The following is a 26,296-nucleotide window of genomic DNA, read 5'->3' on the forward strand; positions in this document are numbered from 1 at the left end:
ATGATTTCGATGGCTGTCAAGTTGGGGTGCTGTGCTGTCTTTGTTTCCTTGAGTCAGTGGGCTCGTGAGGACTTTCCCTCGGAGCACGTCGTGATAAAACCGACATTTGACGGCGATGCACATTACCTCCGATCCAGTCAGAATTGAAGTTACGAGACAACCGCCTGGGGCGCTTGTGGCAATACTAAATGATTTTTTCCTTCTGGATCGGATTCGGCCAAGACTGCCTGGAAACTCAGCTTCTCTTGATGAGTCTTTTTTTTTCTTTCTCGGGGACTGGCCATTCGGGGTATTTTCCCTTTCCAGTAACTTGCTCGGTTGGTTCGTACTTCTGACCTGTCGAAGGATGCTTTCATAAACCCACATCGCTCAGGTGTCAGTCGAGAACTGCCGCCGCTATCGATACCGGCCAGTGAGAATTTGGGCAATTGTCCTGGTCGGTCAGCGCGCCCCTGTTGGCGTTCAGGTTTTGCATTGACGGCTGAGAGACTCAATATCGCTTGACTTCCGCGACGAGGACCGATCGTGGAGCCTTTTTCGTGTCGCTCTGGCGCCGACAAGCATTTTTGACACATAGAAAATTGCATTTTATTGAAAGCGTAGTTCAAAATAACTCAGACCAACTGAACAGCCACACCGTGACACCAGAGAAATCAAACACATAACGCGCCACGTCAGCTGCGCTTAACCCACCATCACGCCCTTCTCTATGACTCGACGATATGGGGGTTCACTCGAGATGGATAACGGCACAGTAATTAACGGCACATCATGCCGGCGTCCTGGCAATAAGTCGGACGCAGCAGCCGTTCCCGTTCCTCGCCGACTGTGGCCCGTGATCGGCGGAATCGCCCTGATGTGGCCCGAGGTACATGATAACCTTCCCTCCGGGAAAAAGCCAAGCCTACGGATCAAGACACCAGCAGATCATCGCATGGTCCCATAGGTTGTCTTTTTTGGAATCTAGTCCACTATGGGTGCTCATCACTACCTAGACAGATGGTAGACGGGTGACGGGCAGGAGGCGAAAAAACAGAGTGAGACCGAGGACACCATCACCGCCTTGGCTCGCACTGCTCACTGCTCGATCCCACTTGCCGCGATGTGCGTCCTGGCACACCTTGTCTGCATGGATGGCGCCGAGTTTTTGGATTTCTCTTCACGGGAACAGCTGTTGATTGGCCACATTGAGGTGACAGACTACTTCTGCAAGGATCCTTGTGGTGTCACTCCAGCACTGACCGACGGGATATGACCATTCGATCGTTCATGGATAATAAGCCCGCTTGAAAGTGGGGGTTTGGCTTAGCTTGCGGATATGTGGGAGATGGTCCCTTGTTTGGTCTCGTTTTTGCACCCATGTTTTCAGCGATGCTCCCTGCATTGCCAAGTGTTGAGGGAAAAAAAAACCTTTTCTACCACCAACGGCTGTGCCGCAAAATTGAAGAAAGGCAAGAACGCTATTACCGGTAGTTGCAAAAGCTTACCTAGCGGTAGGACGGGACGGGTACTGTCCTGGTGAGCTTTTCGGGAGGCGTTCGACGGCTTCAACACTCACAGCATGAAGAGCTTCAAGGAGGGTGCGTACGATGACAAGCTCCCGAGGCATGTGAAGCAGGCTGGAGATGGTATCTGGAGAGGAGGGTTACTCCCGCGCACCCACTTGCAACGTCGACCTTGGAACACGGCGGCCACATGCAGCAGGAAGCAACTGGAGAGTTGGAGATATTCTGGTGAGATGTGAGTGACCAGGAACCAGAAACCAGTCGCTCCACCCCCACCACCACGTTGGCGGCCCGACCAGACACGATGGATGATGGAGCCCTCCGAATACCAGAGTTGCAGAGACAGACCCTTCCACCTGCTTCAAGGGCCTTCACACCCTTTCACGCCACTTTTCTTCTCGAAGTTTTGCTGCCAATGATGACCGCTGAACCAACGGATTCGCTGATCCCTTCACTTTCCGGTATAAACCGCCCATCCATAACGATCCATTTACCTGGGCATTCCACAAGACGGAGTCGCAATGAGGGTCTAGCCAGCTACGCGGCCTCCGACCTAGAGCTGTCCGGCCTGGTCGATCCCACTACGCTAGCACGAACCTAACCATACCTCCGATGGGCCCCAAGGTTTGATTCGCCCCTTGCCATCTAATCTGATCATCTGATAAAGGCAAAGATTGGGCGACATCGGCTGGAGATTTTTATGGATGTTGGGACGGGGGGTCCATCTGCCAATATAGAAAGGCCCGCATAGAACCTCGTGTCCTCGATCTGAGTTTTCTCCTTCTCTTGGTTCTTCAAGCAAGGTCAAACAGGCATTCGCCTTCAATATACTATTCCTTCTTGCCAACAGCTTCCCCGTTTCCACCCTCTTGAAAACCCTGTTCGTTGGGTTTTTCTACTGTGGCACTTCGTCGCCTTTTTTCTTGCGACCGATAATCAACAATGGCTACCATCGAGCCGCAGACGGCCGCCCACCGCACAGAGGCTGGCATCGACTATGAGAAGAACATTGCCTACGACAATGGCGCCCAGGAGGTCAACCATGACACCAAGCAGGAGTCTGACGCTGAGAGCGAGAACTTCCAGGGTGGTGTTCAGCGTGTCAGAGCCATCACCTCCGTGTGGTCCAAGAAGACCATGATCATCATGTTCTGCTTGTGAGTATCTCGCATTCCGCCACCTGGGCAACTCGAAGTGATCCCTGAAGCAAATGACTGACTTGTGTTCGTTTTGAAAAGGCTCTACCTTGTCTCCTTCGCCGATCTGCTTCTGCAGTCCGTTCAGGGCTCCCTGAACGCCTTCGTCACATCATCCTTCGGAAAGCACGGTCTCCTGGCCATCGTCAGTATCTTCGCTACTATCCTGTCAGGATGCTGCCAGCTTGTCATTGCAAAGATCATCGACGTTTGGGGACGTTCCGAGGGTTTCGCCATCATGATCCTGTGCTCTGTCATCGGTATGATCATGAAGGCTACCTGCAAGAACATGGAGACCTACGTTGCCGCCCACACCATCTACTACGTTGGTCACTTTGGCATGATGTTCGTTATTGACATCATGATCGCCGATATGACTTCGCTGCAGAACCGTATGATCATGTTCGGAATCAACGGTACCCCCACCATTGCCGTCACCTTCGCCGGCCCCAAGATCGCCGACCTCTTCTACACCAACCTCAACTTCCGCTGGGCTTTCGGTGCCTTCGCCATCATTCTTGCTGGTGTCTGCATTCCCGCCCTGACCATCATGCTGCTCATGCAGCGCAAGGCCGAGAAGGCTGGTCTCTTGGCCAAGGCTAAGTCCAACGACCGCTCTTACCTCCAGGGCTTCATCTACTACTTGATTCAGTTCGATAGTAAGTTTTTCCGTTTCTGCTGATTGGATAAATCGCGGGACCAGGCGCTAACCATGTTTCCAACAGTCATGTGCATTGTCCTCATCATTGGCATGTTCTCCATGATCATGCTTCCCTTCAACATCGTCTCCTACGCCCCCAACGGCTGGAAGACTGGCTACATCATTGCCATGGAGGTCGTCGGAGTCGTCCTCATCCCGATCATCTACGTCTGGGAGAAGTACCTCGCCCCCGTCAGCTTCATTGATTACAAGTACCTCAAGGAGCCGACCCTTATCGGCGCCTTCCTTCTCTACGGAATCATGTTCATCTCCATCTTCACCTGGGATACCTACTACCAGTCTTACCTCCTGGTTGTCCACAGACAGAGCATCACCTACGCCGGATACATCCTGAACGCCTTCTCCCTGACCTCCTCCTTCTTCGGCCCCATCTTCGGATTGATCATTAGATGGACTGGTGACTACAAGTACACCGCGCTTGCTGGTGTTCCCTTCATGCTTCTGGGTACTGCTCTCCTGATTCCCCTGCGTAAGCCCAGCACCCCCGTCGGTGCCCTGGTCGTCATGCAGATGCTCAACGGTATCGGCACCGGTCTCTTCGCCGCTTGCGGTCAGATCGCGGTCATGGCCGTTGTCACCCACCAGGAGATTGCCTCCGCCATGGCCATCTACTCCCTCTTCGGTGGTATCGGTTCTTCCATCGGTTTCGCCATTGCTGGTGGCCTGTGGAACAACATCATGCCCACGGAGCTGTACAACAACCTCCCCGACTACGCCAAGAACAGAACCGCTGAGATCTTCGGCGACGTCACAATCCAGATGTCCTTCGAGGACGGCGACCCCATTCGCGACGCCATCGTTGCCGCCTACGCTGATGTCCAGCACAAGATGGTCATTGCCGGTTCTTGCTTGGTTCCCCTTTGCTTGGCCTCCATCCTCCTGTGGAAGCACATCAACATCAAGAAGGTCGAGAGCGAGAAGGGTACCCAGACCAAGGGCAACGTCTTCTAAACGAATCTGTTTTACCTTTTATCAGCCTGGGACAACCCGAAGTCCATATGGACCAAAATTCTCATCATGTGTTTCTAGCCATCCGGCAGAGACTAGGCATTGTGGACTCATCATACCCCTTATCCGCATGTCGAGGACCTGCTAAAACCAATGTGTTTCAATCTTCCTTGGTTGGACTCGATAAATGTACTTAATCGCATGGGCCGGCCTCAGAAAGGGGACCCGACAAATAATCTTTTTCAATATCACACTTTTATGAAGTAACCCTGTGCCCCTCGCTGTATGCTTTGTGAATGATCATGTGTTCAAGAGACAATTGAGTTCGACGAGCTTTCGTGGAAAGTGATGTCATATTACGGGGCAAGACTCAGCAAGTAATCGTGTCGCGCAGATCCTCGGAAAAGGTTACGAGAACCTCGCAACTTTATACTCAATGCGGCTCTGTTATTGTGGCTGCTCTGTCACTCAGGAAACAGTTTTGGGTGAAGCCTACCTGAATACTTTTTGTAGCATCAGTATAAATCATTAATGCCACGGCTTCTATGCCGCGATTAAGAGATGAGCGAGGTTCATCTGCTTCAAACTTACCACCACTTTGCCTCAGGTTGGGTACTAAGTCAGACGACAAGTCCAGCAGCAACTGCCAGTCGAGATTGGCAGTAGGCTTCGTGGTGCATGATGATCTTATCCGGGTTGATCATCAAGTCGAATGTACGTGGTATCTTGAGCTTCATCCACGCGACATTGACGGGGGAAGATCCCGAATCGGACAATAAAGCAGCTCATTGCCATTTGGCTTGACATGTATGGATATTGAGCTGTGGCCAAATTAAATGCTGGCGCCAGAGGCCACATGTACAGAGTCAGATATGCTCCCCCGCACAGTCCCATGAGGCATTCCTGCGCCGTGGTGTTTGGACAATCAGCAACAATTGATTGCTCCGATCCGTTGTGGGTTCAATTCTATGGTAAGATATCACTGCATGCAGCAAGAGCGAGACCCTCCGTCTCCTATGGCGCCGCGTAAGAGCGAATGAAGCGAGGCGGTCCAATGTCAGACCGAGCGAGAGCGACACCCACGAAGGATGCGCCAGTGAAACATTCGAAAGCCAATGGAGGTGCTAGCGCCGTTGGTCGGCACAACTCCTCTCTGAATTCCCCTCCCTGCAGCAAGCCACCCGCTTACACTCCCATCCTTCGCACCGGCCCCAACTGTACTGCCACAAGTGGAGTATGGGATACTCAGGCATATTGCTGGAGTTCATCCGTCGAGCGGTGAAATCAAGCTCACGGTGGCGTCCTTAGTGCTTGGAGCAATGGCCACTTGGTGAAGATGTCGGCACAACAGGACTCCATGAGGCGTCATCCGCGACGCCAGCCTCCCGTCTCACGGCGCGGGGTCGCAGCGCGGGAGGCATAGCATAACCTAGGAATGATAATATTGCCATGCAAGTTCGGGATAAAGAAGGATGGGTATAAGTAATGAATGATCGAACGACTAGATGTTGTGATTTTAGAAATGAGACTACAAGATCATCAATCAAGACATTCATCACATTCCGACAACATCTCATATCTTCAGGTTCGCCCTCACCACGCACTGCCACAATCACAAACTTCATATCAGACTCTTAACTTCAGCATGTCTGCAACCACTATCCGCAAGGCCGTCATCACGGAGTTCGGCGACGTCTCCAAGGTCCAAATCATTCAGGACACCATCGAGCCGCCTCCGGCAAACCACGTCCAGGTCTCAACCATCTACTCCGGTTTCTCAGGTGCCGACATCAACATGCGCAAAGGCGTCTACCCCATGCAGAAGAAGGCCCCGCTGACTCCGGGCTACTGCCTGGTCGGCACCGTCAAGACCACCGGCCCAGGGTGCACATCCAAGCTCTCGCCGGGTGATCTCGTCGCCTGCCTCACAATTTACGACGCCGAAGCCGAGCTGGTCAACCTGCCGGAAAAGTACCTCATCAGAGTACCCCCTGGGACCGACCTGCAGCAGGCCACAGCCCTCATCCTAGACTGGAACACAGCGTACGCCATGGTCTTTGACGTCGCCAAAGTCAGCAAAGGTCAGCGCGTCTTCATCCACGGCGTCAGCGGGGCCGTCGGCTATGCCCTTATGAAGCTGTGCCAGCTGCAAGGCGCCGAGGTCTACGGCACGGCATCGGAGCGGAACCACGCGGCCGCTCGGGAGCAAGGGGCCCACCCGTTCGTGTATACGGACAAGAAGTGGATGCAGGCCGTGAAGGAGCTCGGCGGGGCGGACGCCGTGTTCGATCCCCTCGGGTTCGAGAGCTGGGATGAGTCGTTTTCGGTTCTGTCGCCTACCGGCATCTTGGTCGGCTACGGCGGCAATCTGCGCTCACTCAATGACGAATCGGAGCATGGCTCTGTGATCTTGCCGACGATGAAACTTATGGCGCGCGGCATGGTGCCGTTTTGCGGCAAGAGGACCAAGTTCTACTACATTACGCGCGACGACGCGACGTTTGAGCCGAATCTGAAGGCTTTACTTGAGTTGGTGGCCGAGGGCAAGATCACCGTTCCCATCAAGAAGGTGTGGGAGCTCGAAGAAATTCAGGATGCCCATCGCCAGTGGGCAAGCAGTATGGGGGTTGGATCATCGCTCATTCGGTTGTCGGATGCGAAGGCCTGAGTGAGCGAATGAGTGAGCGAATGAGTAAATGAGCGTGGTTGAGTTAGTGAGTGAGTTGGTGGGTGGAAAACTGTCAGATTTTGAGCAGCAGGCGTCACGGCGTTTTCATAATTGTTCATGTATCCCAATAGGCTTGGACTTATAATAGTAGAATGAATCTTCAAATGAGTTGTTCAAATGACCTGGCCAATCTCGCCTTTATCATGGGGTGTATTTTTTACCTCCTCATTCCGCCTGGCGGCGTCCAACATTTGGTGTTCTGGTGAATAAAAGGGCGTAAGACGGGATCATTGCGCGCCGCGCTTACGGGTTTACAGGCAGGCCATGCTGACGCAGCAAAAGGCTGTTCGGTTGCTCAACTCATTTTTCAGGCCCATGAAAGCAAGCTTCCCCTCATCTCACGCCGTTCATCTTCATCTCAATCGTGTCGACCGGCGCCTTCCCTAACATTAGCTGCAGTTCGGCGATAAACTAAAGCCCGCCAGGTGATTGGCAGCAGCGACGAACACGGTGGAAGCCGCGACGTCTCTTCGCCAAAGGCATCCTTCCGACATTCGTCAACTTCTCTGCATCGGGATAAGTATTCGTCAACTTCATCACAACACAATCGCTTCATCACAGTCTTTCATAGCCCGAACGCAATGAAGGTCTCAATTGGCCTGGCCGCCGTCACGGGCCTCGCCGGCTTCACTGCCGCCAAAAAGCCCGACCCTCCTAAGATCACCGACTTTGACTGGGATACCATCACGCCCGCCCCCAAGCTGGAATACCACCCATGCTACAAAGACTACCAATGCGCCCGCCTCAGCGTCCCTCTCGACTGGCTCGACGAGACGAACGAGCACACGGTCGCTCTGGCAATCATCAAGCTCCCTGCCACCGTCCCCGACGACGACCCATCTTTTGGCGGCACCGTCTTCACCAACCCAGGCGGGCCCGGTGGCTCCGGCGTGAGCATGCTACTCCGCAATGGCCACGATATGCGCCGCACGCTAAGTGGCGGCAGCAAAAAGTACGAGATGCTGAGCTGGGATCCGCGCGGCGTGCAATTCACGACGCCTGTGGCTGATTGCTACGAGGACGAACTCGCAAGGGACACGGACAACATCCAACGTCTGGCCATCGGGCCGCTTGATGCCAGCCCGGATGCATTGAGGAGGCAGTGGGCGAGGATTCAGGGGTACGGCAGGCTCTGTACCGAGAAGTCGGGCAACGGCTCCATTATCCCATTTGCTACGACGGCATCTGTCTGCCGTGACATGGTCGAGATGGTGGACAAGATTGACGAGCTTCGCAAGAGAGAAGCTGCAGCTTCGCAACCCGAGCAGTCGCTAGAGCTCCGGAAGGTTAAGGATGTGCCGCGGATTCAGTACTGGGGCTTCTCATACGGCAGCATCCTCGGCAATACGTTCGCCTCAATGTATCCTGGGCGCGTAGGCCGGCTCATTGTTGATGGCATCGCGGATTCAAATGACTACGTGGCAGGGGTAAGAGTGTACCTATATTCCCATTCACCTCTTCGCATGCGGCTAATACACGTGTAACTAGGGCTGGAAGACCAACCTTCAAGACACGGAGAAGCTTGTTGACTATTTTTACGAGACATGCTTTGAGGCTAAGGAGAAATGCGCGCTGAGCCGGCCTTCGGACAAGCAGTGGCAAGACATTCGTGATCGAGTCGATCAGCTAGTGAAACGTCTCGACGAAGCCCCCGTCGCGGTACTCAACGGCAAGGTGACAAACATTTTGACAGGCTACGATGTCATCCTCTCCTTCAAGAACCCGCTCTACGCGCCCTACACTCGCTTCATCAAACTCGCCAACGAAATCAATGCTGCCATCGAGGGAAACTACACCGCCATCCTGGAGTCCGCCTCCGCCGAGATTCCCAAGATCGACCAGGCCTGTACCCATCCCAACGCCACAGATCTGAGGCTCTCCTGGGGAGACGGCGGCCAGGCGGTCCTTTGCGGCGACGGCGAAGATAACACGAATATGACCCTCGCCGACTACAGGGCCTACGTCGCGGTGCTCGAATCTCAGTCGCCGACCTTCGCCGGCTACTGGGGACAAATTCGCTCCGCCTGCACGAGCTGGCTCGTCCGCCCCAAGTGGCGCTTCACAGGCCCGTTTACGACACCGCCGCACGATGCTGCGGTTGTAGAAGGCCGGCCCGCAGCGCCGCTGCTCTTCATGTCTTCGCGGCTCGATCCCGTGACGCCATTGAGAAACGCTTTCAAAGCGAGTGAGGGACACCCCGGGTCAGTTGTCGTGATTCAAGAGTCGGTGGGCCACGCTGCCTTTGCCACGGGGAGCAAGTGTACGACCAAGATCCTTCGGGAGTATCTTGAGCATGGGACAGTGCCGGAGAGCGGGACCGTTTGCCAGCCTGATTGTGGCCCTTGGGATGGCGACGCCTGTAAGTCGGATAGCTTAAGTGTCAACGTGGCGCCTCTTGCGCCGCCGCATGATAGATCTCACCACCATGTCTACTGAGGCAAGATGGGATAAAACAAGAGATTCGAGAAATGTCTATGGCAAGGATAGAGGTATTCGTAGATGCGCCTCCACAGGGTGACCATGGGAATACGAGAACAGCAAATAGCTACATGTTAGAATCGTAGATTCAAGACACTGGGAAAGTCAGACATTGCTCAACGATCTCAATGAAACATAAGACGTTGAAGCTTACTTGTAACGTTTGAACCCTTGCATGAAAGATGCTTCCGAGAAGCATCTGATCACAACTGGGTGCTTGTTCTGGAGATACCACTGCTGACCGCTGTATGCAGACGTCAGACGCACGTCTAGCTGAGCGGAGCTGAAGCCGACCTCACATCCGGCATCCGAGTTTGACTGTGTCGCCACGAAATGTCAAGAGATGCCGCAGGAAGTTCTACTCTAGTCCGACTAAGTGATGGGAGAACAGTTTCGTCCCATCGTTGACTACCATACTTGACTCCCCATCACAAAATGCCATGTCTTATCCTTCTCAAATCCACACCGACTTCTAGGTTACACTTGATAGAAGGCCCAACTGAGACATGGTCCCAGATGGACGTCAGTCTCATGCTCGATACGATGCGCAGGGCAACCCCTCTCCTTCCGCCCTGATACGAGGTCTTTTGTTAGTCCGCCCTTGGGATCCGGGATCTAAGGTTCCCCAGACCGGGCTTGGGACCGAGGGGCGATCAACCTGCATGCATCCAACGAAGAGGCGATTAGGTACCGGTGCCTCCCCTCCCTCATGTTGCCAAACAGTCCCCAACAAAAGCCGGTAAAAGAGGGCATTACACAAAACGTGTTCCACTTCCCCTCCATGCCGGTGCCATTTCAGCTTCTACGTAAAGCACCTAGGGATTCGCACGCACGCACGCTAGTGACTGAACCCAAGTCAGCCCGAGGATCAATCTGTTCTAGTGTCTTGCGGGGAGATCGTGGCATTGGTCCGACTGACGCCACTCTCGGGACGTTTTCCCTGGTTTTCTGCCACAACCTTCTTTTTTTACGAGATCGATCGGCAGTGGTGAGGAATTAGCCTGGGAGGAAGATGGTATTGTCAATGTTCTGCCAGTAGGACATCGTCATGATGGCTGACAAGGTACGAAAATATTTTCGAGGCGTAGACCATGTGAGTTCGTATCCGTCGTACGGGTGTCATTCCCGAAGACGGGCCATTGACGGTTGTGGGAGGACGAGTGTTGATCGTACAGCAGCGTAGGCGCTGGACTAATCTACGTGAGGAAGAGCCGAGGCATCTTGCTTCCTCGCAAAGTCAGGAGGATGTGTTTGAGGTCGCATCGTGTTTCTAAGTGAGTATAAAGATGCTCGTGAAGTCTCGATGGCTAAGTTCGATAAAGTTGAACAGACGTTCGTCCTACCTAATCCATCAATCTACCGGCCCGCCAGCACCAACACAATTTCAAACTTCAGCCCTACCTTGGAAGTTTTCTAAGTCAAGAATTCTCAATATGAAGTTCGCAGTGCTTCTTATTCCAATCTCATTCATCCTCCCATCCCTCTCTCACCCGCTCGAAGATCGCGACGCCCCTCAGACAGTTCACCTTACCTTCCACGGTGGTCCAGCGTCTTACGAGATGACAATTCCCGCCGATGGGCAGGTGTATCCTACAAGTCAGTTCCAACCCCACACAATTGTTCGCATCGTTGAGAGTGTAAGAAGGAACACTAAACCGTTCACACGTAGACAACGACATCTCCGTCAACATCATCGACGCGCCGGACTACAACGCCCTCTCCCAGTGCACCTTCTATACAAACGGCGAGAAGGCCCTGGTCGGCGGCATCACGCCCCAGGGTCTCCAGCAGGTCATCATCGGACCACCGCAGCCCGTCACGGGAGTCAGCTGTCTCGGTATCTGTGTCCCGACGTACGGGATGTGCTACGATCTCAACGGGCAGTACGTCGGGCCATGTTGCAACGGATTCTGCGCGGCGACGAGGTGTAGACCTTGGATCCAGCCTTCTTAAAGACAACATGAAGGCAATATCGGTGGTTTTGGTACTCGCAACTTACTTCGCAAGTAGGATGTCGGCGCTACGCTGGGCGAGACGTGCAATCAAGCTGCCGTATGCGGCTTCAGGATCGGCTAAAGTACAAGCTCGATCTCTTGAATCAGAGTCATACTAAATAATCTGAATCACTCAGTCGTCATTTTCAAGCAGTTCTATCCATAAATTTATGTGTTCTGACAGACTACATGTGCAGTCTGAAGATGAGTTCGACATCAAACGTGATTCCACAACAAGAATCACCAACAGTTTTGATTCCCTTCCCTTGAATTACCTCGCGGGCAGGTAGAGCGCAGTATCAGCCATCTAACATCTAGACAAATAAAAGGTCATGAACCCGCGTGATTACTTCATTTCCATGTTCTGTGCTTGCGACTGGTACCCAGTATTGATAGGCCCATAATCGGTTCGCCCCTCGACCTCGTTCTCATGCTGAATGAGCACGCAGCAGGGACACCAAAACGACACGCAGCAGTCGCCGCATGTACTTCCCTCGATGTGGAATTTCTTTCGGATATCGCCGCGCTTGTTCATGAGAAACCTGGTCAGAAAGGCATAGTCAGCGAGCTGCCAAAGAGTGCCGTAGGTGCTTTGAGGGGAAAGATGGCAGGAGGTGCCGGCTCAGCATCTTATTAACTTACAGCCAACCGAGACCAATGGAGCCAAGGGCCGAGATCATGAAGCAGTCTCCGTTGATGGGTGAGTAGTCTGAGAGGCTGGGGTCGCGCATGCGCTCGGAGGTCTTGCCAAAGACTGATGCAGGAGACGGGGGGTATGTAAGTCAGCACTTGGATGGATTATCGGTAATAAGGTACTGAGATAAGATGGTTTGGGGAAAGGTTTAGTTGACGTACCCATGCATGGAAGAAATGAGGCCATCATGCAGGTGCCGCATGGGCTGCAGTCCATGAGATCACTTTGCCATTCTTGACTCGGCATCGTGAGAGCAGGGCGAGGATAAACCAGCAGCTTATGAATGTAGATAAGCCCTTCCGAGGTCAGCTTGATCGAATACACAGCTGCCGATATACTCGATTTGGTCTCTGAGCATTCGACTCTGGGAAGCAGAATCAAGCGAAAGCAAAAGTAAAAGAATGCTTGAAGGAGCGTAAGTATTGACAAAAGAGAGCCGCTCTGTTGTATTTCTGATTTATAATAGAGAAAACACCATTAACTGCCGTAACGAGCGATGAGAATATTACAGGTTGGGAAGTCTGGCTGAGCTCATTGACCATTCTACTAACAGGTTCCTGCTTCCCGGCTTTATATGATAGCCGAACAGGTTGGAACCACAAACTGCCTAGGCTATCGACCTCAACATTGCTCAATGCATAATATCTCCAAATCCACATCACGGAAGGTACGATACCTGGCAAGCCATCACCGGGTCCACACGAATAGGAAGATATCGACGACACCAAGGGTGTCCTTGCAAAGGTGTGCCCTGAAAAATATTATCAGCTTGCTAGGTCCGTACAATAAACGAGTTGGGAAGTCGAGACTTGCCCAAACTGCCGGAAAGGGTCACCTCAACTAGAAGAACGGCGTATGACAGCCGAATGTTGTCCGCTCGGTTCTGTTCTCACCAGAAATGTTGTCGTCAAGCCTAGGCCCCGCGTAGTTAGTGCAACGTTAGTATCATATGTGGGCACTGCCTCGCGAGTCGCAGGATCCATTAGCGGCCGACGAACAGATCGTCTGCAGGGGTCGTATAAAATACGACCCCAGTCACTTTAGTCACGTACTTGTGCCGGTGGACCCCAGCTCAACGTGTCGAGGTCACTTTGGCATCATCCCGACGCAGACTTCTCCATTGCGTCTTCGGGAAAGGATTTGACATGCAGAGACCCAGGAATAAACAATGGAGAGTTCCACATCAAGCTGCGGCGACCCCGGAGTGATGGCTCTGAAGATTGTTGCCAGGCCTCGGGAATACTTGTTGGCGTCATGACAGGATGAAGGAGAAGCATAGTGGTCCCAGTCGTGGTTGCGCCATTCAATATACACATGCCAGTCCTGATTCATCACTTATCATGCCGACGGTGAGGATTGACATCCTTTCATTTGATCCCCTACTCTTCCGGTCGATGGGTCTACAATGCTGCAGAAACTGGATGCTTAATTTCCGCAATTGCAAAGCCTCATCCTGGAGACAAATGCCGAGAGCTCTCGCTATTGTTGCCGGTACACTACTCTATAAAAGAAAGGTGGTTTTCTGTTCACCCCTATTTCCTCGCACAAATTCACTGCTTTGGAAACCTCCTTACGAAGCTCAAGTCATCATACTTCATTCAGCCGACATGGCCCTCGCCGTCAATGGAAGCCGCTGCGCAAGCGCGACATTCGGGACCCCTATACTGCTAGGGGCCAGTATTCTCGCGGTGCAAGCTAACCTGGTGGAAGACTACAGCTTCGACGTTCCAAAGGGATGGACCTACTCTCAGCCGGCCCTCAACGTTGAGAACGCCACCTTTTGCAACGTCACCGTTACCTACACGCACCCAGGACAGAACGACACTATCACGGCCGAGGCCTGGCTACCACCCATAGACCGCTACAACGGGATTTTGCAGTCAGTCGGCGGTGGTGGCTGGAACCCCGGCCGCTTCATCCTCAGCTACGCAGCCATGATCAACGCCGTTGCCAACGGCTACGCGACTGTCACCACCGACGCCGGAATCCCTACTACCTCGAACCCCATCGACTGGCTGCTTAAAAGCCCGGGGAGCTTAGACACCAACGCTCTGCAAAATTTTGGTCAGGTCTCCCTGAATGATGAGGTACGCTGCCTTTCTTGATCGATAACATGATACATGTACCAAGCCACAATGCTAACCAAAACTTCTCGCAACAGGCTATTATAACGAAACAGCTTATTGAAAGCTTCTACGGCAAGCCTCCTGCGCGATCCTATTGGAACGCCTGCTCCCAGGGCGGCCGTCAGGGCCTCAAACTGGCGCAGCAATACCCAGACGCCTACGACGGCATCATGTCAGCCGCCCCCGCCGTCAACTGGGCCGAGTTCTACCTCAATTCGATCTGGCCTAGCTACTATATGCTCAACACCCAGCAGTTCCCGCTGGGGTGCGAACTCAACGCGCTCACCGCCATTGCCATCTCTGCCTGCGACGAGCTAGACGGTGTGAAGGACGGCCTCGTCAGTGATCCCGAGGCCTGCAGGGCAAACTTCAACGTTTCCGCGCAGGTTGGCAAGTCTTTCACGTGCGCGCAGACTAACTTGACGCTCGAAATCAGTCAAGCGGCCGCCAACGTAGCCAATGCCTCCTGGACCGGTCCCCGTTCTTCCACTGGGATGTTCATATACGATGGGTACGAGATGGGCAGCGATCTATCCGTCATCGCACCGACAGAATGCACCGGCAAGGTCTGCACGAGCAGCACTGCTGAGGCAAACGTTGCCTTTGCCTGGCGGGCTTTCGTCTCCAAAGACCCCAATGCTACGGTGCCTACTCTTACAGACACAACGTTTGACACGATCCACCGCGCCACCAAATTGGTCTTTGCCTCCAACATGGAGACCGACGAGGCGGACCTGAGCGACTTCAAAAACGCAGGGGGCAAGATCATTACCTACCACGGACTCGTAAATGCCCCTTCCGTTGCTTGGTCCCTAACTACCGTACATTGTACTGAGCTAATATTCCAAAGGCCGATCAAAGCATCTCTCCTGGCGGCACTCTCCGATACTACAACACCGTCTCTGACGTTGTCGGCGGCAACATTAGCTCCTTTTACAAATACTATCGCGTCCCCGGGCTCGAGCACTGCTGGGGTGGCAGAGGAGGACAGCCCGAGGCCATCTTCGCGCAGCTTCGGGCCTGGGTCGAGAACGGGACGGAGCCTGAGTCTTCACCAGTGATCGTGACGCTGCCGGATGGATCGACGCAAGAGCAGGTGCTGTGCCCGTATCCGCAGAAGGCGAGGTTTGATAACGCGTGTGCGAGCAAGAATGCAACCTCTTGCTGGTCTTGTTCTGAATAAACTTGATACTTGGCACCTTGGCTATCAGGTAGGGTTTGGGAGAACGGGGGTCAGTTTGTTGGCTCTAGTCAGATTTCAGGCTTTAGGCGATTTTTTCATATAACTAGGCCGTTTCGTTATCACTCACAAACGCTGCTTCGAACGATTCTTTTTCTTTTATGCATCTCACGGCATGGGCTTCGTGACGTGGGTAATGTGGGGGGTTGCTATATTCTACATGTAATAGTTTGGATTCCTTCAGACGTCTTCCGTAAATAAGAGCCACGGATGAAAGGCTTCATGATTCGTGAGTCTGTCTTGACGACACTTTATCAGCTGTATATGTCACACCAGTGACCTGCTATTACATGGTGGTCTTAATTGGGAGTGTTGGGCATAGAATGGTCGTCACTGATGTATATAGAGATCGTTGGGGCCGATGAGATAGCCTTAGATATTGAGGATTGAGTCACCCTGTGGACGCGGGCGCGTTTGCTTCCTATCTTCCTTGAGGTCGAGATCTCCTGAAGTCAGTTGAACTAAGCCAAAGGAGCTGGACGGAGCCAAAATGATTCAGTCACTGCTCATTGGTGATTGGCTACTGCTCCCCACTTCGTTGGCCTGCGTCCTTGTTTGGTTTTCATCTTTTTCGTTTCGTCTCGTATCCCGTTCTTCACTTTGACCATCCCCAATGCGCCCAGTTCGAAGTTACAATTGATGACTTCATCCAATACCTTGAAACCGTCTTCTGGACGCTGACTGATTCGATCCTGCCTAGCTATTTACAACCTAATTACCCTACAAATGCTGGGTGCTGGTCCTCCGCATGCGGCGCACGCTGATCCGGGCTGCACCTGCACAACATGCCACATCGTGAAGCGGCGGCCGCATAAAAAGTCGAGGGGAGGCTGCGAAACGTGCAAGAAGCGCAGGATCAAGGCAAGTCTCCCATAATACGTTGCATGGCTACGAAACTTACCGACTAGCACAGTGTGACGAAGTCAAGCCCAAGTGCGGGCAGTGCTCGAAAGCCCTACACAACTGCAGCTTCGAGTCCTCAACACTGAGCTCAGACCTGGACACCCCAGCCAATGCCTCTCATGATGCCCTCAATCGTGGCCAATCTTCCAAGAACCCGAAGGCAAACGGATCTCGGCATGATATGCCTCAAAGCGACTACTCTACTAGACACAACCAGCAGCTCGGTGTCCCAGTGGCTTCCTCGTCTTCCAGCACCCTGAGCCACACCTCCTCGCCAGGCAGCAGCACATCGGCCGGTCCAGAGTCTCTACTTCTGGGAACATCCCTAAAAGGACTCATCCCATGGATATGGACCGTTGATGATCTTGCCCTACTGCACCACTTCCTCACCTGCCCAGCTCTGGACCACGGCGACGCAATCCTCTGGCGTCAAAAGGTGCCTCTCCTCGCCTTCGAAAATCATTCCGTCCTCCACCTCCTCCTCGCCGTGTCCGCGTTTCATCTAGCTACCATAAAACCAGACGAGCGAACGAGGTATCGAGGGCTGGCAGACAAACACTACGAGACCGGCCTGCGTCAGACTATGGAACTCATGCCCCGCCTCAGCATCGACTCCGCTGGCGTCCTCTACATCGCCACCACCCTCATCTGCTCCTGTAGCTTCGCTCGCGGTCCCGCGCCGGGAAATCTGCTCATAGTCTCGGATGGCGTTGAGGTGGCCTGGTTCGAGCTGCTCAGGGGCGTCAGGCTCGTCATTGAGACGGCCGGCTTCGAGGCCATCTTCTCAGGCGTCCTCGCTCCTACGCCTTCAGAAGAAAAGCCGCCACCGAGGAAGGACCCGTCAGGCCAGGCTTCAGTGTCGCGTTCAAGCCCGACAGCGTCAAGACCCGTTACATGGGAACATGCCCTCGGGCGCATCGCAAAGCTCATTGCTGACACTGCGGATCCCGACGAAGCAACTTACAGAAAGATGATTCAATACGTATCCTCCGCCTTCCAAGAAACCTTTGGAACATTCGCTGAGCCCACCACCACGTCCGAGGGCAAGATGGAGGTGATTATGGCTTGCATCTACCGCACCGACGACGACTTCGTGCGATGTCTCAAAATGAAAAAGACCATCGCCCTGGTTGTGCTGGGCCACTTTGCCGTACTGATCAAGAAGCTCGAGTGGCTGTGGTACATGCGCGGCTGGGCTGATCAAATTCTACAAGGCGTGGCGTCGAATCTAGATGCTGCGTACTTGGATTTCCTGCAGTGGCCGAGGGAAGAGATTGAAAGACTTGAATTCGCTACAGGGAATGAGAATAGTTACTCTCGATCTTGATCATTGACTCTTTTGCAAATACACTCCAGACTCTACCACCAGATGAATCGGTTGTGAGAGGAAACCACTACAAGGTGGGGTGGTTAGGCCTTCACTATAGGTACCCTATGGGGAGTACACAAGACAACGCCATAAAGTTTGACTGAGTAGCCGTCAGAAAGTCCTCCAAAACTGATGAGCTGCAAATTACGACCATCCAATTCTTTAATGTGTGGTGACAGGTATGACAGTTGCCATGTTAGCCATCGTTCCCGAGAGTCGCCGAAGGGTTTGGGGAAGTACGAAGGACCTTGGTCGCGCTCAGAGCCTTGCTTGATAAGTACTGTGACCGATAAAATCAAACCTGCCTATCTATTCTGGCAAGTTATACTTCAAACATATAAAAATTGAGCTGCCTGGACTCTAGATGAGGCAGCTAAGAACCTGAGCCATCATCGGTGCCAAGATGGCCGACCCGGCAATGTGGGGCCGGGCGCCGACCCCGACATTCATTTTCCGGTGCGCTCAGATCCGGATCCAGAAGTCATCATCTTTGATCACTTACGCCTTCTCATCAGCTTACTTAGGAGATACGGCCCGTATCATCCGCTGTTGGTTGTGATTGATCCGGGTTAAGCTGCCCATGCTGACAGGATCATCACCCCGCAGATAGACAACGCGTCCTCTGTATTTCTAATCGAGAACGCCGTAAGCCGGGTCATCAAACAGCCGCAGGTCTTTGATCACGTATCTTAACTGAAGTCATCAGATGCGAGTTTCAATCTTTCAGTCATGCTTTATATAGCGAGGCGGCGTCTGCATCACCGTGTCTCATCTACTTCCACGAAATCCACCGACTTCAGTACCATTTCCAGCTAGACCAAGTCTGATCCTCTATCATCCTCCATACAATTGAGAGCAAGTAGCAGCTACGATAATGGCACCAGAATTTGCTCCAACCCGCGCAGTCCTGCACATCGAGGATTGCGATATCCACTATTGGTCCCAAGGCAAAGGTCCGCTCATCGTCTTCATCCCGGGAGGCAATGGCCATGGACGGCAATATGACACGATCATGGCCTCTCTATCGGATAGATATACATGCGCCACCCTTGACCGTCGTCAAATGTCAGCAAGTCAAGCCAAAGTCAACAAGAGGCTCAATCCTCCACAGCAAGCCCGCGATATTCGCGCCATCATCGAGGCCCTCGGCTTCGACAAAGCCACTCTTTTCGGGAGCAGTATGGGCGGTATCCTTGCATTTCAGTTCGCCCTCGACTTTCCAGACATGGTCGAACACGTCATCTCCCACGAAGCTCCGACCTTCATGCTTCTCCCCAATGCCACCGAAGTCTTTGAGTTCTTGTATAATTGTCTCGACATATATGAGGCTTCAGGCGTCGATGCTGCGCAGGAAAAGTTCAGCTCTAAGCTGATCGGCTATTTCGATGAAGGTGTTCCTCGCATGGGGCCATCGGATCCAATGAATCCCCCGAATCACTGGGCCAACGAGTTTGCCGTCTTGCTGGGCTATCTGCCGAGTTTGTATCGCATCAGGGAGAACGGAACGAGCATCGGGCTGATGAGGGGCATTCGGAGCAGAGAGGCGTGGTATGCTCAGGCGGTCGACGAGCAGGCCAAGATTCTGGGGTGTCCGAAGCTTGACGTCGCGGGTGCTCACGAGGGCTTCAGAGTCGAATGCGAGGCGTTTCTCCCATACTTTGTCGAGTTGATGGGCATTCTAGACAAGACCAAGGGCAAGAGCTTTTGATGATAAGATTAGTGGATAGTCAAAAGACATCAGAGCGACCCTGCATCATGGCCTGGTATCTTTCTACCCACGTAAACCCATGCTTCGTTGTGTTCGACATGGCCGGAGGGAGTGTTGCTTTGGGCAAGGATTCTGGTTAGTTAAATTTGAGTTTCCGCAGGCCCCTTTTCTCCCTCCAGTAATTTGTGCCTTCGAGCATTTCGGTGCAGCCGTCAAGCAACCAGCCCCATTTCCGGAGAAACGGTTCCGTGGCCTCCCAGCCCCGCGGATCCCACGGCTCTCCCCAAACAATCAGCGCCGCGTCTTCGACTCCCGCCCCCGCGCCCACATCGACCACGTCCCGGCACATTTCGTCTTCGTCAATGTAGTCCTCGCCGTGCTCGGCCACGATTCGTAGAAAGTTGTCTCGCATTCGGGGGTGCGGGAAGAAGTCGATCCAGGGGTGATGTTCGACGGACAACTGGAGCGCCGTGGGCAGCATGTTGGACGGACACGATGCCGATATCGTGGCGCGACCCAGGTCAGGACCGGCTTTGTTAAAGGGCGAGATAGCGTCGTAGGTCAGCCACTCCTTGTTGAAGCTGAGGGCTTTGGCGTTGCGAACAAAGGCGTGGAAGACATTGACGCGGACGAGGGTCGTGAGGTAGTCTGTACAGGGCCGGCCGCGCATATAGTCCTCGTAGGCACCCTCGGCGAACTTTTCTAGCATGGCTGGCATGCCTGTCTTGCCCAGGAGGCAGACATCTGGAACGGCGGCCTTTCCAATCTTCCCTGCGATGATGGCCGCCAGGGCTGTCTGGGTATTTTCGTTAGTTGGCGAGGCGGACTCTTTCTTCACCAAGGCTGTCGATGGGTCGGATTCCACCTCGGTTGACGGACTTTTATCTGATGGAGAATGTTTGCCGAGTTTCTTCTGTGCTCTCCGCCCTTGTAATACGCGTGTAACCGTTAGCTGAATGATACCACTAGCCTTGTCCGTGCGGGTAGTAGATGTCAGCAGATCGGTACCGAGGTGGACTCACTTCGCGCTCTCTGGTTCAGCCGGTTCTGTAATTTACGCCTCTCCGCCGTACTCGTAACTCCGGTCCAGTCCTCTGAAGGATCCCGTAGTTCAGCCAAACGAGGATTCGCAATCACTGGGATGACTGTCCCGGCAGGAATCGCCGGGCCGGGACTGAAACACATCTCCATTGTTGCCGTCGCTTCTATACGTGGAAAGATATCCTCGAAAGACATTGGTCAAAAAGGCGTTGGGCAAATGAGAGAGCCGAAGAAACAAGGCCGGGAGCGTCAGCAGTCAGCAGCTCCGAGATCTGGTCAATCTTTGACAAACGGATGACAACAATGCTCGAAGGAGATGAGACTGGTCCTCCAGAAGACTATATGCAGCCTGCTGACAGCCTTCCACCGTCTAAGTGCCAGGGATGGTGCCACAAGGCCGGAACCTAGATGGTCGAATCGGCGTTGATGCCTTTTTTTCGATGGTGGGGACTCCTACTGACTCAGGCCTAGTTTGTGCGGATAGGCTCAGCAAAGTCGAGGTTGCCCACGACTTATCTCTTGTATTTTCGAACACTTGAGGGCCTTTTGCGGAAACTTGAGGGAAAGCAAGACTGAGGATTAGTGTTGTGCTTATGTCTCTCCTTTTTGTGAATTACTGTCTTCGAGATGGATTGCTAATCCAAGCACTTTCTGGCCGTTGTCATCGGCGAGGCGAAGCACTCTCCCAGACGGGAGTGTATCCGGACGGATTTAAAGCCCCTGTTTGATCTCTAACCAGATTTTAGCGTGTCAGCAGTCTGCATTAGCGTCCGCAAACTGACGTTTGTCTCTTCATACTGACGAATCAAGACGCGGAGTGCGTCTGGGCTATCCCTGTTTAGAGTAACTCGCTCTCGCTCTCCTTTGGAGCTACAGCCTGAGGCTGGTTCATCACGTCGGTGCACTCACAACATTCAACTGTTAGACTTTCCCAGTCGCGAATAAATGCCTTGGCTAATCATCCCATATCTCTAGTCGGCACGTCCTCCACCCCGTAGGAATCCATATGCAGAACTCTCTATCTCACAACTCTCTACTGTCCCTAAGCGGATGCTCGCTTCCACTTCGGGGTCTACCACGATCACCACGAGTCAGGGGCGTAGTCGTATTGTTCATCTACCGTACGGACAGATAGAAATTGATAGCCCTCGTTCTTCAGGACCTATCTTCTATCTGGCTTTTCCGATCGAGAATCGATGCGGTAGCAAAATACCACCGAGCCGAACCAAGCCGACATCGAGACGAACTCTGTCAAAGTGCCCGAGCCTGCGAATCGATCATCGTACATGCCACGACTCCAACGACTCACCGACTCAACTGATCACGATTATCCTAAAGCCGATACTCCCCGATGCCCTTGAACGCGGCCGCGCCCGTGGCTTGACCGCGGTACTTCCCGGCAAAATTAGTCAGCAAGAGGGTGGAGTTGATACTTTTAATAGCCAAAGGCACATTTCCCTCCCGCTCCTGAAAGCTACAGGAGGCTCTTGGCCAAGATGCTTATCGAACACTGCGGCCTGTTGCCAATACGTGTACGGTTCTCCGATATTCCAATGCTACTCGTATCAACAACGGCTTAAAGTTGATGAGCTGCGTTCACGACAGACCTCTTTGACTCCGAGACACAAACACCAAAAGACTTCGTTGCGTTGGATTGTATGGATAAGTGTATTCAGGTCCGAGTCTATGGGACAAAGCCGGATGAAAGAAATGGTGCCGGCGATGGAAGAAGAGAAGTTGTATACAGGGAAAAGAAGAGATATCCTCCACTCAGTTTACTCTTGGAGACACTCCCGAAGCGATCAGGGTCGTGTGCAACTTCGAGTCTTCCTTCAGTCCTTTTAGACAGCGTAGGTGCTGCCAATGGGGCCAAAGCGGATGTTGGACCAGACAACCTGCGAATTGGGGAACTGCTCGATAACTTCGGCGGGGACACCAGAAGTCGGGGCGCAAGGTCCACGTTCGGTGCCGGGCTCTCCAGCCCTCTCGGGCGGGTAGGTGGAGTCGAGCCAGAGCATGTTGGCGTAGTGCTACAGCGGAACATCAGCTTGGCATAGTCAAAGGCTGACGGAGACATTGGTGGAAATACTTACGTCGCTCCAGATGGACATCACAAGAGTCATGGGAATGTTGAGCGCGGCGTTGAGCTGGGGGTATCCGCCGACCTCGTTGAAGCGGTCTCGCTCGTTGAAGACAGCGAACTGGCGCTCGCAGTACTCGGGCGTGATCTCTGAGGTCTCGGGCACACCTGCCCACTTGGCGCCGGGTACTTCAATGGTTGTTCCGTCCTGAATGAAGACTTGATACATGCGGTCTGGAGAGAAGCGGGTGATGACGGTGAACTTCTTGGTGGTGTCAATGGTCTTTCCGGGGCCGTAGAAGTCAGGGTTGCCCATGCGGTACGGGTTGTAGTCGCAACCGTTGGCATCGCAGCCGCCGCCGTAGCGATCCTCGGAGTAGGTGCCGCCGCAGTTGGAACCCTCGCAGACGTGGTAGTTGTTGTTCTCGCAAGGGTGGGGAGTCAGAGCGTACGCGTAGGCGTTGGATTCCCTGGGTATTGGTCAGGACTTGAGCAACTCTCGAGTGAAAAATGGTTCGAATGTCTTACCAGACATCAATTTCGGCGCAGCAGGCGCCCATGTTGCCGACACCGGCACTGTCATCGGTCTCAGAAGGCTCCCAGCCTACGACATTGCCCTATCCGTCGTCACTGTTAGTCGGAGCTTTTTCCCCGTATTGTCAAGCATGGAGGGTTGAGGCCTACCTTGCCGCCAATGAACTTAAGATCGCGAGCACATTGCGCGTCGCAGTAGCCAGTCCCGTACTTGGCTCCCGCCTTGTTATTAGGCTCCGAAGACAGACCGCCGTCCTCCTTCATGGCAACGAAGTATAGAGCACTGTTCATGCCACACTCGACACTGGACAGGTCGACGTCGAAAGCGAATTCGTTGTTGAGGAGCTGGAAGGTCTGGTACTTGCTGTCTCCGTTCATGAGGTACATACGAGAGCCGATATTCTTACCGTATTGGTGCTCCTGAACGAACTTTAGAGTCATGGCATTGCCACTGGTCGAGACGCCGTAGGTACCGCCGTACTCGGCTCCTTCGACAGCGCAAGTCTGGGCGCAGTTGTCTCCGGTCGTGCATAATCCAGTCCACGAGTTTCCATCGTAACAGTTTTGGTATCCGCTAGATCAGTGTCAGCCAGTGGAGTCGGTCATCATCTGAAGAAAGACAACAATCAGCATCGCCACTTACCCAACGCCATGAACCCAGCGCCAGTTGGCGTCGATGACGACCTCAGCGTTGACGTTCGAGCATGATGAAGAAGTACACCTCTGCCAGCTCAGCTTGGGATGAGTCTCAGGCTGTTCGGTGCCGACCTGCTGAGCCACAGCCATGGCTAGCATGGAAAGTGCTGAAAGAGTGTACTTCATCGTGAAGGAAACTGCAGAGACTGAAGTATCGTCTTGGAGGTTGGAAAGTGAATGCTGAGCGTAAGTTGTGAGAAGCCTACTTTACATTCCAGTTGAACGCGGATCTCCGCGCCATATTTATGCTCTTATCTTCTTCCAAAGGTATTCGGCCTCTTGATATTGCGGAATGAGGCTCCCCGAGAAGATTCTTTCTAGCGTCCCGGATTCCGGCAACATCGCGTTCAGTTCCGTGATCGAGTCTCTAGCATTTCTCGAAAGTTGACGAAAAGTGTCGAATCGTTACATCGACATTACCCGCAAGGACAAATTCTCTTCTCGAACGCGTGCCATGTGACATTAGATCGCATACACCTTGTCGTCCAAGTCTTGGAACGAGTTGACCGGGACGAAATTCCCGTCGGCAGCTAAGCCCCACTTCCAGAGTTGGCAAAAGTTGAGTGTTTGATGCAGGGAAAGAAGCCCTTGGATTGCGGATCTGAGGACTGTCGCACCGAAGCAATGCCCATATCAACAGACTGCCAAGGTCTTGTAAGCAGAGAGGAGGTCTACTCCATTGGCTTGTTGGTGAGAGTCAACGTTATGTGGTAGCCAGGTGATGGAGAGCCAAGTCAAGGTTCCAAGAGCCAAGATCTCGGCGGCGGTAAGACTGAGCAAATAGCTCCGGGACGTACGGGATTAGGTGAACGACGGTCGCCAGGAACGGCCGCGATACCTTGCCGATCGTGCCTGTCTTCGGCTCTCGCTAGGCCACCGTCCGAACTTGTCCGGCAGGGCTCCCTTGCCCGTGTCGGAGCTTGATCAACGTCGAAGCAGACTTGTGTGGATAATAAGGCTCGGCGAAGGTATCTTCCTGAACCCTACAGCATATTACCAGGTGTCCATTGGCGCTAAGCAGCTCCATGGCCTACCGAGCCACGACGACAAGTATATGCGGATGTTTCGAGGCTTGAACCACCCTTCAAGTACTTCCGTCAAGGCAATCTACCTTCTGCTACGCAGCTAGAGTCAGTCAAGGTGACAGGAGTGGATATGCGACACGAATACAGTATGCCATTACTCACATCGTAAGCTTTCTTGGCGACTACCAACGAAGGCTGGTTGTGAAATGCGCAGACGGAACAAGCGGGAATTTCAGGAGACTGGTGCTGAGGAGTGTCAAGCCAACCGGACCTCCAGACAGAAAACCTCACTCAGCATCGTCGAAAGATAGGTGGCTACCCACCAGTTGCTTGACAGCCCATGGACGGCAGACGTTGCGTTGTCCGAAACCTTGCTCTTGGCTCGAAGTCTGTGCCGAACGGGCGTCTGGGGGATCTGCGGGGTGAGTCTCGGCGTGAGTCTCGGCGTGCAGCGATCGCAGGGGAGCCGGGGCTAAATAGTTGTGACCCCTTGGTTCCGTAGCGGGGTAGACGGGCAAACATCGCGGTTCGCGGAGGTTGGAGCTCCGTTCGTGATGCCATTTTTCCATATTAAGGGGTTCGTCATGTGTGACTTTGCCGGTGATAATGTGTCTTCCTCTTGGAATCTGCGATGTAACGCCATTTCTCTCATGTTTTGCAAACTCCGCCTAGTTACCTAGTAAAGTGGGAAGAACTCTCATTGAAGACCAACTTGCGTATTGGTTATGTTCATACACGTAGGTTGGAGCAGTTGCGTATGGCCTAGCTGAGGCTGACCTTCAAGGTAAGGTAGTCGAAACGAGGGCCGGAACCAGGACATTGAATGCAACATGCTCTCCAAGTCTTTCTCTATGTGACGAAGTAACCTGTGTATAGATTACATGATGCGCGTTAGTAAAGTGTCCAACGTTGAGTCTACTGTCACCGGACCTTCCTCACTCCCTGGCCTAGCCTTCGGAGGATTGAGAGTCTCAAATAACATACACCTAAAGTTTTAACCCTAGCTTCTCATGGCGCTCACTAAGTTACGTCATGGTTGGAAGGAGAGAACGGGGCTTTTAGCATTGGTGGCCTCATAGTATCTGCCTGCTCGTGGTGTTGTCTGGAGCTGCTCTTTTCTTCGTGTGACAACCGTCAACCTGACAACTTTGAACGCGGAACGACTCGTCTGGGAGTCAACGGTGTAGTCTGAGCATCCACAGCATCTAATGTAAATGTATAGCTGTGTCGGATGAAGAGATTCACCCGGCTTGGCAAGCAGGGCGTTTACAGGACCTCAGACGAATGAACGTTGGACTCAGTTTAGGCTG

General features: G+C 53.2%; 10 protein-coding genes across 10 annotated transcripts; 7 read left to right on the forward strand and 3 right to left on the reverse strand.

Moving 5' to 3' along the window:
- Positions 1-2,447: 2,447 nt before the first annotated feature.
- Positions 2,448-4,373, forward strand: CPAR01_05737 (siderophore iron transporter mirB; the record flags this gene model as incomplete). The annotated part of the gene is made up of 3 exons (XM_060490013.1): positions 2,448-2,662; positions 2,744-3,360; positions 3,427-4,373. The coding sequence occupies 3 exons, from the start codon at positions 2,448-2,450 to the stop codon at positions 4,371-4,373; spliced, it is 1,779 nt and encodes a 592-aa protein (XP_060351479.1).
- A 1,642-nt stretch (positions 4,374-6,015) lies between these two features.
- CPAR01_05738 (zinc-binding dehydrogenase) lies at positions 6,016-7,038 on the forward strand (the record flags this gene model as incomplete). Its single annotated transcript, XM_060490014.1, has 1 exon — positions 6,016-7,038. One exon carries the CDS (start codon positions 6,016-6,018, stop codon positions 7,036-7,038), a length of 1,023 nt encoding a protein of 340 aa, XP_060351480.1.
- Positions 7,039-7,679: 641 nt separating this feature from the next.
- On the forward strand, positions 7,680-9,534 carry CPAR01_05739 (uncharacterized protein; the record flags this gene model as incomplete). Its single annotated transcript, XM_060490015.1, has 2 exons — positions 7,680-8,525; positions 8,587-9,534. The coding sequence occupies 2 exons, from the start codon at positions 7,680-7,682 to the stop codon at positions 9,532-9,534; spliced, it is 1,794 nt and encodes a 597-aa protein (XP_060351481.1).
- A 1,475-nt stretch (positions 9,535-11,009) lies between these two features.
- On the forward strand, positions 11,010-12,661 carry CPAR01_05740 (uncharacterized protein; the record flags this gene model as incomplete). The annotated part of the gene is made up of 5 exons (XM_060490016.1): positions 11,010-11,172; positions 11,246-11,459; positions 11,958-12,153; positions 12,215-12,270; positions 12,559-12,661. The coding sequence occupies 5 exons, from the start codon at positions 11,010-11,012 to the stop codon at positions 12,659-12,661; spliced, it is 732 nt and encodes a 243-aa protein (XP_060351482.1).
- Positions 11,917-12,510, reverse strand: CPAR01_05741 (PLAC8 family protein; the record flags this gene model as incomplete). Its single annotated transcript, XM_060490017.1, has 3 exons — positions 11,917-12,112; positions 12,213-12,324; positions 12,426-12,510. 3 exons carry the CDS (start codon positions 12,508-12,510, stop codon positions 11,917-11,919), a joined length of 393 nt encoding a protein of 130 aa, XP_060351483.1.
- Positions 12,662-13,727: 1,066 nt separating the features above from the next.
- Positions 13,728-15,573, forward strand: CPAR01_05742 (uncharacterized protein; the record flags this gene model as incomplete). Its single annotated transcript, XM_060490018.1, has 3 exons — positions 13,728-14,351; positions 14,426-15,175; positions 15,241-15,573. The coding sequence occupies 3 exons, from the start codon at positions 13,728-13,730 to the stop codon at positions 15,571-15,573; spliced, it is 1,707 nt and encodes a 568-aa protein (XP_060351484.1).
- Positions 15,574-16,356: 783 nt separating this feature from the next.
- CPAR01_05743 (uncharacterized protein) lies at positions 16,357-17,860 on the forward strand (the record flags this gene model as incomplete). Its single annotated transcript, XM_060490019.1, has 2 exons — positions 16,357-16,491; positions 16,544-17,860. 2 exons carry the CDS (start codon positions 16,357-16,359, stop codon positions 17,858-17,860), a joined length of 1,452 nt encoding a protein of 483 aa, XP_060351485.1.
- A 916-nt stretch (positions 17,861-18,776) lies between these two features.
- CPAR01_05744 (acetyltransferase/esterase) lies at positions 18,777-19,610 on the forward strand (the record flags this gene model as incomplete). The annotated part of the gene is made up of 1 exon (XM_060490020.1): positions 18,777-19,610. One exon carries the CDS (start codon positions 18,777-18,779, stop codon positions 19,608-19,610), a length of 834 nt encoding a protein of 277 aa, XP_060351486.1.
- Positions 19,611-19,746: 136 nt separating this feature from the next.
- Positions 19,747-20,846, reverse strand: CPAR01_05745 (uncharacterized protein; the record flags this gene model as incomplete). The annotated part of the gene is made up of 2 exons (XM_060490021.1): positions 19,747-20,537; positions 20,633-20,846. 2 exons carry the CDS (start codon positions 20,844-20,846, stop codon positions 19,747-19,749), a joined length of 1,005 nt encoding a protein of 334 aa, XP_060351487.1.
- A 1,646-nt stretch (positions 20,847-22,492) lies between these two features.
- On the reverse strand, positions 22,493-24,087 carry CPAR01_05746 (glycosyl hydrolase family 7; the record flags this gene model as incomplete). Its single annotated transcript, XM_060490022.1, has 5 exons — positions 22,493-22,681; positions 22,745-23,201; positions 23,260-23,348; positions 23,416-23,839; positions 23,909-24,087. 5 exons carry the CDS (start codon positions 24,085-24,087, stop codon positions 22,493-22,495), a joined length of 1,338 nt encoding a protein of 445 aa, XP_060351488.1.
- Between the last annotated feature and the right edge of the window lie 2,209 nt (positions 24,088-26,296).

The sequence above is a fragment of the Colletotrichum paranaense genome, assembly GCF_030867605.1.
Source record: "Colletotrichum paranaense strain IMI 384185 chromosome Unknown Scaffold_4.1, whole genome shotgun sequence".
In the NCBI taxonomy this organism is placed as follows: Eukaryota; Fungi; Ascomycota; class Sordariomycetes; order Glomerellales; family Glomerellaceae; genus Colletotrichum; species Colletotrichum paranaense.